Here is a 12,268-nt window from a genome sequence, read left to right on the forward strand (position 1 = left end):
TCCTGCTGCTGAATTTACCTCCTGCTGTCTTTGTGTTTCCACTGCCAGGGAGCACATACAATGGCGCTTCCAACATGCGTGCGCCCACCAGCTATTTGTTACGCTCAAAAATAGCTGCATTTCTTTAAAAAAAAAATTGAAAAGAGAAATACGTGAAGAAGAAGAAGACGATATTGAAAAAGAAGGAGAAGGAGAAGATGAAGATGAAGAAGAAGATGAAGAAGAAGATGAAGAAGATGATGAAGAAGAAGATGAAAAAGATGAAGAAGATGAAGAAGATGAAGAAGATGAAGAAGAAGAAGATGAAGAAGAAGAAGATGAAGAAGAAGAAGAAGAAGAAGATGAAGAAGATGATGAAGAAGATGAAGAAGAAGAAGAAGAAGAAGATGAAGAAGAAGAAGATGAAGAAGAAGAAGAAGAAGATGAAGAAGAAGAAGATGATGAAGAAGAAGAAGATGATGAAGATGAAGAAGAAGAAGAAGATGAAGATGAAGAAGAAGAAGAAGATGAAGAAGATGAAGAAGAAGATGATGAAGAAGAAGATGATGAAGAAGAAGAAGAAGAAGAAGATGATGAAGAAGAAGAAGAAGATGATGAAGAAGAAGAAGAAGAAGAAGAAGACAATATAGAAGAAGAAGAAGAAGATATAGAAGAAGAAGATCTAGAAGAAGAAGAAGAAAGATAAAGAAGAAGAAGAACAAGTATATACAGTAACACTACTGAACAAAATTAAGGACACAACTTCTCTTTCCACATTTTTTTTTAAAGGAACATCCCCACATAATCACTTGCTGTTGTTACTTGGAAAAAAAGATGTTTCTTGCATCATTCACCCTCAAAACAAGTGTTGGAAGCTATTTAAGGCCAATTCGAATAGTCAGCTCGAATAGTGAGCTCGAATACCGACTCGAATAGTGAGCTCGAAGTCCGAGGTCGAATCGAATAGTAAAAATTATTCGACTCGAATATTCGACTGACCTCGAATAATTTACTATTCGAATTCGACCAAACTCGAATTTTAAAAAGGGGTATTTGAGCACCACTAGTGCAGCACATATAGCACAATGAATGCTCAATTGTCCTCCCAAGTGGTTAGTGCATAGCAGTATGCCAAGAGGCAGTAGCAAAGTTCTGTCCAAATGGGCATGCACGCCTTCAGCCACAGCTGACAACTTTAACAGAGTACCTTTGATGTGGCTCACCACGGAAATAGCCCTATTAGGTTTACATTATTTCGCCCATATCCTAGTAACTGAGTTTTCTCCAAGGAGATCATGTTTAGCCTTAATTAAAATGTCGTTTAGTGAGAGATTTGTCTCTTGGTCGAATCTGCCCACCATCCCTATATGTATGGTTACCTGAATGCTATATTTTCATTTCAAGTTGAACTAATGTTTCCTTTTTAACAGTTGTCCTTGTTTAAACTGTGTCAATGTGAAATAACAAAAAGATTAACAGAGTATGTTGCACATAAAATGTTTTGTGAGAAATGTAGCAGTTTTTTTGCAAAATATAAAAGGAACAAAGATGAAGTACCAAAACACATAGTATCATGTCCTCCTCACTGCTAAGGATGAGGGAGGACAGTCTCATGACATTATACTATCCAGGCAGAACCCTTAACTATTACCTGCAGACACATTAGCCAGCCACCCACTTACACAAGCCAGCCACTAATTCCTAACAATGTAACCATAAATTACAATTACACTCACAATGTGCAGGTACCCACATGCTGTACACTTTGCCACTGCATAATTATTATTATTATTGTTATTATTACATTTTTTGTGTTTTATAAGGCATATCCTTTATTTTGGTAATTCATTCCGTCATATGGAACAGAAAATATTAGAGGGATCTTAAAGCCAGTGTTCAGGCACAGTTTTTTTATATGAGTGTTATGGAACAAGGGGTTAATTCATAGAGCTTAGCTATTTTTCAACTTAACTTTAATTCATGAGATAAACAAATAAAGAGAGATAATTCATGAGATAAACAGATAAGGAGAGATATATCATGAGTTAAGTCAAAGAAGCATAGCTAAGCCATAAGTTAATGGGCAACTATAGTGAAATTTAGTGCAAAACTTTCTTAAAAAACATCAGAAGGTAAAAAAACAAAGCAGCAATACTTAACGTTGTGAGGTAGTGCAGGAGGTGCAGAGGCTGGTCCCAGCCTCTGCACCTCCTGCACTACCTCACAACGTTAAGTATTGCTGCTTTGTTTTTTTACCTTCTGATGTTTTTTAAGAAAGTTTTGCATTAAAGATTGGACTTTTTATGGCGAAGTTGCTCCTGGATATCCCCTTTCTCTCTTGTTTGCATGATACTTAGCTGGTTTCCATCCGGATGTTGCACCGCTGTGTATGAAAAGTATAGGGATGTTTTAAGGCATTGGTGTGCACTCACTCTGCTATCTTCTAATTATTGATATAGTGAAATTTAGGCTACTGGGAAAAGCCTAGTAGCATGTTGCTAATAGGAAGAGCAACACATATTATGTAGTGTTTTTGTTTACAAAGGTCAAGTTAGGTTACAAAGTTACCCCTTTAGCTTGACAAAGCTATACTGATGTATGTGTATTGCTAGTGGTTGTCATGCGGTATGGCCTGAAGTAACCAACCTGTTCACAAGAAACACACACTTTCCATAATGTGACCTGTACAAATCTGTCCCCAGGTGGAGATGAGAAATCTAACATAGAGGTCATCGTACTTGTATGTACAGGACTGGCTGCAACCTTGTTCTGGCTCCTTTTGACTCTTTTCATACGAAAGCTGAAAAAGGTATTTTTGTTTTGTGGTTGGCTGCTTTATGTGACATTAAACTGTACTGGAATTGCATCAAAACAAACTTCACATTTTCTGGGTCATGTTTATGAATGACAGTTCCTACACTTCCTTCTTATTTATGCCTGAGCACTTATTTATTGCTATTTCTTCATTCTTCCTTGTGTCTTAGCCTGTTTTCCTGTTGAGTCATGGTAAATCTGATTTATTGCAATCTAATCCTGATTCTTTGCTCTTACCTCCACCTTGGCAACATTTAAGTTATACGATGTAAAATTATTTTTTCCTCCACCTTGGGAACATTTATTAAGTTATACCATGTAAAATCATTTTTTCATGCAGTTGTCAGGGCTCTGGCAACAGATTTTTCTATGGATGCCAGAACATTCAATGTTGATTTGGATCACATGAAATTATAAAATGAACAGAACCATCATTAAAGAGAACCAGAGATGAAGCACCCTCATGTATTTTATTACATTTATCAGTGGGAACATGACAGTAAACACCTACCCTGCTTTTAGTTTCATTGTTATCTGCTTAATTAGTCTATTAGCAACTGTGATAAGAATCCACCGACTATTCAGTCGAGGTTTGACCTGGAATCATTATAGCTGAGTCACTCTTCTGTGGAGTCTTTTCAAGCCCAAGCCTTCCCCCTCCTGGCTTAGATTTCCTGCTTTGCATACTGAGAGCTGTGATGACATGGGAGGGGCTGCTCCTGCTGAGAGAGAAGCTCTGTTGCTGCAATATGATCCCTGTGTGCTCTGTGTGCACAAGATACTGATGATGACTGCAGTTTCATTCCTATGAGAGACACTTCCTACAGGCAGATATCATACCAAAATGAAAGCACATAGATGAAAGGCTGCATTTAGCCTAGATAGCAGCATAGTCTCATATAGCCTAGACAGCACATCCAGAACAACTCATAACCCAGAAAGAGAAGGGATATGAGCCGGCGGCCATATTTGATTTTTCCTGGAGCAATAATGGATAAAAAAACACTAAAAAAGGCACACTAGAGCAGCGAAATTATCAGGTAGAGCATTTATTCTTTACAAGCTATCAACTGATATGTTTATTTTGTGTGAAACATTGATCTCTGGTTCCCTTTAAAAAGGTATACTTTTTAGTTAGAAAATTATATGAAGTGACTCGGAAATTCACATGCAGTGAATAAAAGTAAGTTATGCATAGGAAACCATTGACAGCTCACCACCTCCATTGGGTATATTCTCTATATGCTTTTAAACTTTACGTGTGGCGGCAGCACATGTAAAGGTTAAACACATTATTTAATGCATTACGCAAATAGTATAACTTGCATTATGCATGCACTGCCTACATTGCCTGTTATACAAAGAGGGAAACGTTGCATGTACAGAATAATTTGCCTTCTTAAAACAGAACGTATTTGTGACAATTCAGTCTTAAGGTGGCCACACACACCATACAATTTTTTAAATATCTGTTCAATTTAAGAATTGCAAACAATTTTTCTGACTGATTGTAACATTTCAAAAATATGAGCAATGTACCACACACGTATGTTCAATTTTTCCCCAATTATGATAAAAATGATTGGAAACTGACAAAATTGCTAGGGTGTGTGTATTAATAAATTGACAATCTAACACACACCATACAATCTTTAGAAAGATTGAAGAAAAATATCTGGCATTCCAGATCGATAAAAATCGAAGAAAATGGGAAATCTGATCAGATTTTTCAGTCAAATGAAAAAAAAGCTTTCGATTTTTTTCGGGAGATCTGTCGTAAAATCGGATCATTTTATTGTATTGTGTGTGGCCACCTTTAAAGAGACTCTGTAACAAAATGTTCAGCCTTATTTCTTGTATCCTATAAGTTCCTATATCTGTTCTAATGTGGTCTGGATTACTGCAGCCCTTTCTAGTTGCACTGTCTATGTAATATATCTAATCTCCTTTTCTTTGTCAAGCTTTGTCGATCCAGGGAGGAATGGGCTGCCTCTGTTGTAATGAATACAAGTTATGCACGCCCCCTGCAGGCTCTGTGTGCTTTGTTTATTTCTTACAGACAGCGTGTCTGTGACATGCAGTTTGTGAGGCTGAGGGGGGAGGGAGCTGCCTGTCACGTGCTGAGAAACTGCGAGAATCCCAGACTGGAGTGCAGATAATTCACTATATAATAAAAACCTGTAGTATACTGTAACATGATATATACATATATATACATATATATATATATATACATATATACAAACATCACTCCCTGGTTAGTGGCCATGTTTTTTGTTTGTAAACACTGCCTAAAACTGGTGATTGAAAGCCAGGATCGCAGCGGGGAGCGGCGGTAACAGCAAAGAGGGGCCCAGGAGATCACAGTGACTCGATTGGTATGTTTTTTGTTGTACAAATCAGACAGTACATATTCTCTTTAAGTGAGCTACTGGGGTTACTTCCAATGCATCACTACTGAATATGCAAATTATCTCTTTATGCCCCTGTAGCCTGGCTTACATTTAGAACTGCTGGTGTATAGCAAGCCTATAGCTTATACATTTTACAAAGCCACATCAACCCAACAAATATACAGCCTGTTTCAGACTTTTTGTCCTCATCGGTGCATGGCAGGGATTATTATGGCTCTATGGGATAGGGCTTGAACCAGTACAACAGAATGCCCAAGCAGCTCAGGGTGACCTAAACCACTAGGAAAGTATAGGGCACTAAAAGAGACCGAAAAGCCCTCCTACTACAAAAAACAATGCTCTGTGTAGTTTGCCTTCTCAAAACATAAAGTATTTGCAATAATTCAGCTTTAAGTGAGACAATGTGGTTGAGATCTATGAGTTACAGACTACCCAGCAAGCTCATGGTGAACCAGAACTCATTGGAGTGCGTTAGGAGTTACAAAGGACCAAATGTTACCTTCTTAAAACAGAACTTTTGTTTTGCTTAACATTTTAGTAAAAGGGCTTTTTGGTCATTTGTACTGCCTTACACACTCCCAGGAGTTGTGGTTCACCATGAGCTTGCTGGGTACTCTGGGTGTTTCAAGTTCTACTCCATAGAGCCACATTAATCCATGCCATGCACTCATGAGGATCAACCAATCCGAAACTGTATGCATGTTTGTTTATTGTAGCTCTGTACAAAGTAATTACACATCATTGCATTCCAGTGGTTCTGGAGATGTGTTTAAAGAGAACCTGTACTGAGTAAAATTATTTAAAATAAACACATGAGGTAACTTCAAATGAACAGTACATAGTCACCTTGCCATCAGTTCCTCTCAGAAACTCACCATTTTCTTCTTACAGTGATCCCTTCCAGTTCTGACAACATTTTGTCAGAACTGAAATATATCAGTTGCTGTCAGTTATATATCAGTTGCTGTCAGTTACAGCTGAGAGGAAAACTGATGTGTCCATGTTTCCCTATGGCTCAAGTGGGAGATGTTACAGTTTAACAGTGTGCTGATCAGGAAGCTGTTATGGGGCGATGGTCATTTTCAAAATGGAGGATGGAGAATTCCATTGATCACAGTAGACAAACAGGATGCAGGAGAGGAAAAACAGATTGAGGAGTAGACTACACAGGAGGTAAGTATGACTTGTGTATGTTTATTTTGACTTTTAATGTTCAGTTCAGGTTTTCTTTAACCAGGGAGAACAAAGGATGATTTGCATATTTCAGCAGTGATGCACTGGGATACATCACATGCTCACTCCAACCTGAATTATCGCAAATACCTTCTGTTTTAAGAAGGCTAACTTTTGTTTTTGTTGAGACCTATGCAAATTATATGAGGCATTACATAGTTTTCATAAAGCCTGGTTAAACTTTACCTGTGCTGCCTGAATACTCCCCAAGGAGATGAGGAATGTGCGGTTTCCTCAGTGATTTGAAAATGGCTGCCATATACACAATGCTTATATTCTCTGGCTTCTAATGATGATCAGTGTTTCCAGCTAAAGTCATCTTAGCAAAAGTAGCTCCTACAATTTATCAAAAAAGACTAAAAATTCTGAATGCAGGAAAAAATCTGGACATATGGGTGCTGGTGTAATTTTTTTTAACGGTTACAGATCCCATTGTGCCTTTATTATATTGCCTCCATTATACCACAGGGCTCTGAATGCAATACCTGTAACCAATGTATACTATTCCATCCCCTTCTCTGCTGAGGTAGTGGAGGGGGCAGGCAGGAAATTGTTCAGACACATCATTTATTTTTTACAAATGGGCAAAAATTTGCTATTTTTGTGGACTGTCTGTAAACGTATGTACAGCTGGCAACCATGAGATTTGTGTGCTTTAAATGAAAAAGATGTAAAACACACAGGGCCATCTCTGGACACATTGAACTAATCAGCAAAGTTCCAAATGTTAACAGTTTTTTTATTTTTGGAACTTATAGGACCCGTTTCCACAGTGCTCAGCATGCATTGTGCATGATGCAATTCTGACAATGTTGTGATGCGACACACATCGGAATCCCTCGGCACAGCTAGAGGGATTTGCATGTGTGATGTGGAAAAAAAGCAGCGTGCCATTCGGTTGTTCCCACACATGTGAATTGGAAGGCAGCCTGTTGATGTCAATAGGCTGTCTTTCCCCATCCAAATTTGTATGTGGGTAAACACTGATTTTACATAAGTGGAATCGGGCCTTCAGTCACAAACTTCTTTCTATGTGGATATTCACAAAATAAAAGATGTAATAATAAAACACAACTACTTAAACATGGAACAAGTACAAGCCTAGTTAGCATATTTATATCTACAGCCACAGAATTGTGAATAATCTGTCTGCCATTGTAGGAGTTAGGAGTTTCCTGTACATTTTTGTAACCCACAGGTCTATAACCCACATTCCATAATTTCATAACCTGCTGTTTCCTAAACAATAGTGTACATAGCATTGTTCCTTTGTGCTCTTCCCAGCAGATGGGGGCATAAGCAACTATCTATGGCTCTAAAAAACACTGTGGGCTTGATTCACTAAACCGTGATAAGTCTTATCACTGACGGTTTTGCGCACATTTTTGCATTTGCGCGCAATTGCGAATTATTGCGCAAAAATTATATCGTTTTTGCGTGATAATTCGCAATCACATGCAAATGTGAAAATGCACGCGACAACGGCCTTAATAACAGTTATCATGGTTTAGTGAATCAAGCCCTGTATGTGAGGCCCACATTTTGATTAAGATTATTAAATCCTATAATATCCAAATGAAACTTTTTGTTAAAAGATTCTTTAGGTTATACCCTATTGACTAACTGTAGATATTTTCCTTGTAAAAATGTGTAACCCAAGTTTTCCTTTTCAGACATGAAACAGGACCATTATTTGATTGAGTTGTATATAATGCCTAGAAAAGAAATGTAGGTTTTGAGGCCCTGTTCACAGTGCGCTCAATTGCGTTGTAGAATAGTTCTGCATGTCAACTCACTGCCCATACAATTCCATGGGGCTGTTCACACTACTGCATTGTGTAACTTGTGTTATTCTAACTTGCTGCATGCAGGCTTTGTATTTGTAAGCCTATGTCCAGCCCCCATTGCAGTTCACACTCATTTAATGACCACTGTGAACCTAGTCTGAAAGTCTGCAAGAAATCTATCTACAGTTAGTCATTAGGGATGAGCGGAATGCAGGTGGTAGCCACGTGAGTGAACCCACCATATCCCGCTCTCACCTCTGCACTCAGCAAGACGCTCTCACTGATCCCTATTAGTCATTAAAGGCATTACTTAAAGCAATTTTTTTTTATTATTTTGAAAAAAATATGTTTTTGAATCTTTTCCATGACTAACACTACACCAAGCCTCACTCAGATCGTCCAGCAGATTTCTTGTCCAAGAGGGGGGCCAAAAAGCATTGTCTCATCTGTTTTACTTCTTTTCAGCCACATGCATCAGAAATAAAAACAGGCTACCTGTCTATCATAATGGATCCTGATGAAATGCCACTGAATGAGCAGTGTGAGCGGCTGCCCTATGACAGCAGCAAGTGGGAGTTCCCTCGCGACAGGCTCAGCCTGGGTATGTATCTATGTATGTACCGTATGTGTGTGTGTTGTGGTCTCTTCTCTATTTGTCATTTCTGTATCTTTCTTTAGGAAGCAATGCAAAACCTTTATAATAGCACACCCCTGGCATTTTTATGTGTATTTAAGGGCCCCTTAGCTCATCCACACCTAGTATCTAAATTAAGTATAGATGCTGACAGTCAGGCGTTATTCAGCATTTCTCTTTATATGCCTTGGTGATCCCAGCAATAAGATGGCTGCACATAATGATCCTAGCTACTACCTAGCTCTCACCAGTCTCTCCCTTAATTTGTGTTACATTACAAGTAATTCTGTAAGAATGAATTGCAGGTGAAGGAGTGAGACTGCTTCAGTGGGAGCAGATAAAAAGTCAGTCTGCTGGCATCCACTGACAGACATTTTAGCCATAATGAGAAAAAAGAAAATACAATGCCAAAGAGGAAAAACTATAATTGAATAACTTGCATAAAAACAAATGTATAGTGCTGGGCCAATAATAGTTTGTTAGGTGACTCATACACAATCCAGATGATTTATTGATGAGCTGCAGGTTTTTTCCACCTTTAACTGCTAAAGTATTCAGCCAGCTCAGCCTGGCTGTCAATAGACTGCAATACTGCCAGGGATATGTACCAGTTGGATGCGCTATATGAAAGGATTAGGTACAAAACATTCACACTATCTTCTCCATAAGGCTAATTAAATCACAGTGGTATGCTGTCACCAGTAATTATTTTTTCACTGTTATGCTATTTAATCTATACTGGACACACACCAGGTTAGAAGCTTAATCTGAGCAGTGGGTAACTGGATCTTTATCAGCTCTGACTCAAGTTCTGGTCTCCAAATGAGAGAGATTTGGCCTCCTGGCCTAGCTAAAGACTCTGCGGAGGGAAAATGGAGTGATACAGTAACATCATACACTGATGTCATTGTACAACTGGAGTCTCCATCCTGCCTGTTTGATATACATGAAACATGAGATACTAATCGGCTGTGGGAGCCATTTCCCACATATGCAGGTGATTTCATAAAGACAAGGTCACACATTGTAATAGCAGAGCACTGATATCATATAGTATAGCTATCTGTACATCTACAGCCAACAATACTGCAGCTTATTTACCATCACCAAATCCTTTGAATAAGTCAAGCATACGCTGTGGTCACATGTAATGATTTCCATTTTAATGTACTAAAGAAATACAGCTATCTGTGATTCTCTCGATTTTCCATTCCTCTTGTGTGCTGACCTTTTCACCATTTCTTTACTTCTTGTAGGATCCTGCATTTGTTTAGTGTTTTATCAGGGGTGTAACAATAGGCCCTGCAAGGGATGCAGCCGCAGGGGGGCCCAGAAGCCACAGGGAGGCCCATGAAGGGGGAGAAGTTTCTTTTTCCTGTCCTAAGAAACTGACAACTAAGTGCATGGAGAGAAAAAAGAATTCTGCTCTCTGCACAATTGTTCTAATCACTGCGTCTGCTCAGCCACAGATAAGGAATTATACAAAGTTTTGCAGACAAAGATTTGTAGACAGTGTTCAGCAGGGTCTTGTGCTTTGGAAAACACATTCAAGTGTGCACTTGCCAATTGAATAACATTGGTTCTCAGTTTACCTGTGCCAAAAGGGGGAGGGGCTTGGGGTAGGGGGCCCCGTCTCAAGATTTGCAGGGGGGCCCAGTGATTTCTAGTTACGCCCCTGTGTTTTATGTGTTTCATGGTCAGGTATAACAGTAAAGAAATTGACCTCCAAATTCCTGTAAATTTGTTCCGCCCACTCTCCTAACTTAACATCCCCACCTCCCTGAATACCAAGTCCCTCCTTTGACCTTTCCTCAAAACCACCCCTCTCCATAATCCAACTCCATTATAATTAAGTAATCTTACATCTACAAATATGTGGCTTGATAGTGTACTGGTTAAGGGCTCTGCCTCTGACACAGGAGACCTGGGTTTGTATCTCAGCTCTGCCTCTTCAGTAAGCCAGCACCTATTCAGTAAGGAGACCTTGAGCAAGACTCCCTAACACTGCTACTGCCTACAGAGTGCACTCTAGTCGCTACAGTTCTGGCGTTTTGAATCCACCACGAGAACAGTGCAATATAAATGATCTGTGTCTTGTCTGTGTATATATCTGTGCTGCATTATTCATAGGATTTCCACAGAATGAAAGGTTAAACAAATGCACCTCCTACTCTATAGCTTCTTATGCATGTTGTATGTTTAATGCAGTCTGCTCATCTATGTACTGTATATACATGTCTTGTACTGGTGTTAATATTTCTGCAAATTGTCATCACATAGTGGGTTCCTTCTTATCTCTGTTTGAGAAACTTTGGTTTCTATCACAAGGGAGGAATGAACCCATCAGCACGAATTCCTTCCTGACCTGCACATTCCTTCACCTCTGACTAGCCAAAATTGATCTTGTTCATCTACATAGCAACACATAAATCCTGGACTGGTGTGCAACCTGTACAATTGCCAAGGTGCTTTATCCAATCTAAGATCTTAGAGGTGTTTCTCACCAAGAAGAGAATCAGAAGCTGATGAACATCATTTTACAGGGCACATCCTCATGTCTTTTGTCACACCTGCTGGGTTACATTGACACCTGCTGGGCTACATTGACAGGAATGCAGGAAAATAAAGCTCCAGAGACTTTACGGGTACACCTGTTTAATAGTCCAATGGTTGCAGCAAATCAAAGAACTTGCAACAGGTACCATCTAAGATTCTAAGCCGTCTCAGACTGCATGTGAGCAAGTATCTCAGTACTGACAGTCTGCTTTTTGCGCCTACATGTCCACTTCCTGGCATCTGACATTAATGTACAACTGACCTACTTGACTATTTAATTGTATTGGAGGTCTCTGTTACTTTTTATCTTAATTAATGAGATGGCTTTAGATGGTGCCTTTTTGGAAGTCCCCAGAACTAACTGTAATGCTGCAGAAATACATATGTTAAAGTTATGGGCATATTTGTTACAAAAAGTAGCAATCTGAAAACAGATCAACTTTTTTTTTGTAATCCAGATTTTAAATCCTGGTAACCACTTTTATAATGCCATATTTATTTCTTAGGGGAGAATAGCTCTTCCCTTGAATAGAGTAAATGATCACCACTCTTGATTTTAGAATTACTGCCAACTCTTTTTAAACATAGTGAAGTCTAGTTGCAGCCAGTAGTTGCTGCAACATAGTTGTGGTGAGTGAGCTGCCTGTGTGACATGGACCTAATTTGGCAGTGATTCAGTGTGCAGACCACAGAAATTGTCACCTACAGAATTAACCTTTTTTTATTTAATGGTCATATGTCCTTCCTCTATTATATATTTGAACTAGTAATCAACCATTTAATGTGTAATGTATTACCAGGTTTTAGCTAAGCTTTCATTATTCTCCCTTTATTGTGTTGTACCTGAGTTT

The 12,268-nt window shown here is 38.9% G+C and overlaps 1 protein-coding gene across 3 annotated transcripts in view; it reads left to right on the forward strand.

Moving 5' to 3' along the window:
• Positions 1-12,268, forward strand: part of LOC137527130 (vascular endothelial growth factor receptor kdr-like) — a 318,768-nt gene that overhangs the window by 238,569 nt on the left and 67,931 nt on the right. For all 3 annotated transcript variants that reach the window (XM_068247550.1, XM_068247553.1, XM_068247551.1), the window contains 2 exons: positions 2,682-2,788; positions 8,693-8,828. In XM_068247550.1, coding sequence (XP_068103651.1) covers positions 2,682-2,788; positions 8,693-8,828 — 243 coding nt within the window. The remainder of the gene's footprint in view (positions 1-2,681; positions 2,789-8,692; positions 8,829-12,268) is intronic.

Source organism: Hyperolius riggenbachi, chromosome 8 (genome assembly GCF_040937935.1).
Source record: "Hyperolius riggenbachi isolate aHypRig1 chromosome 8, aHypRig1.pri, whole genome shotgun sequence".
Lineage (NCBI taxonomy): Eukaryota > Metazoa > Chordata > Amphibia > Anura > Hyperoliidae > Hyperolius > Hyperolius riggenbachi.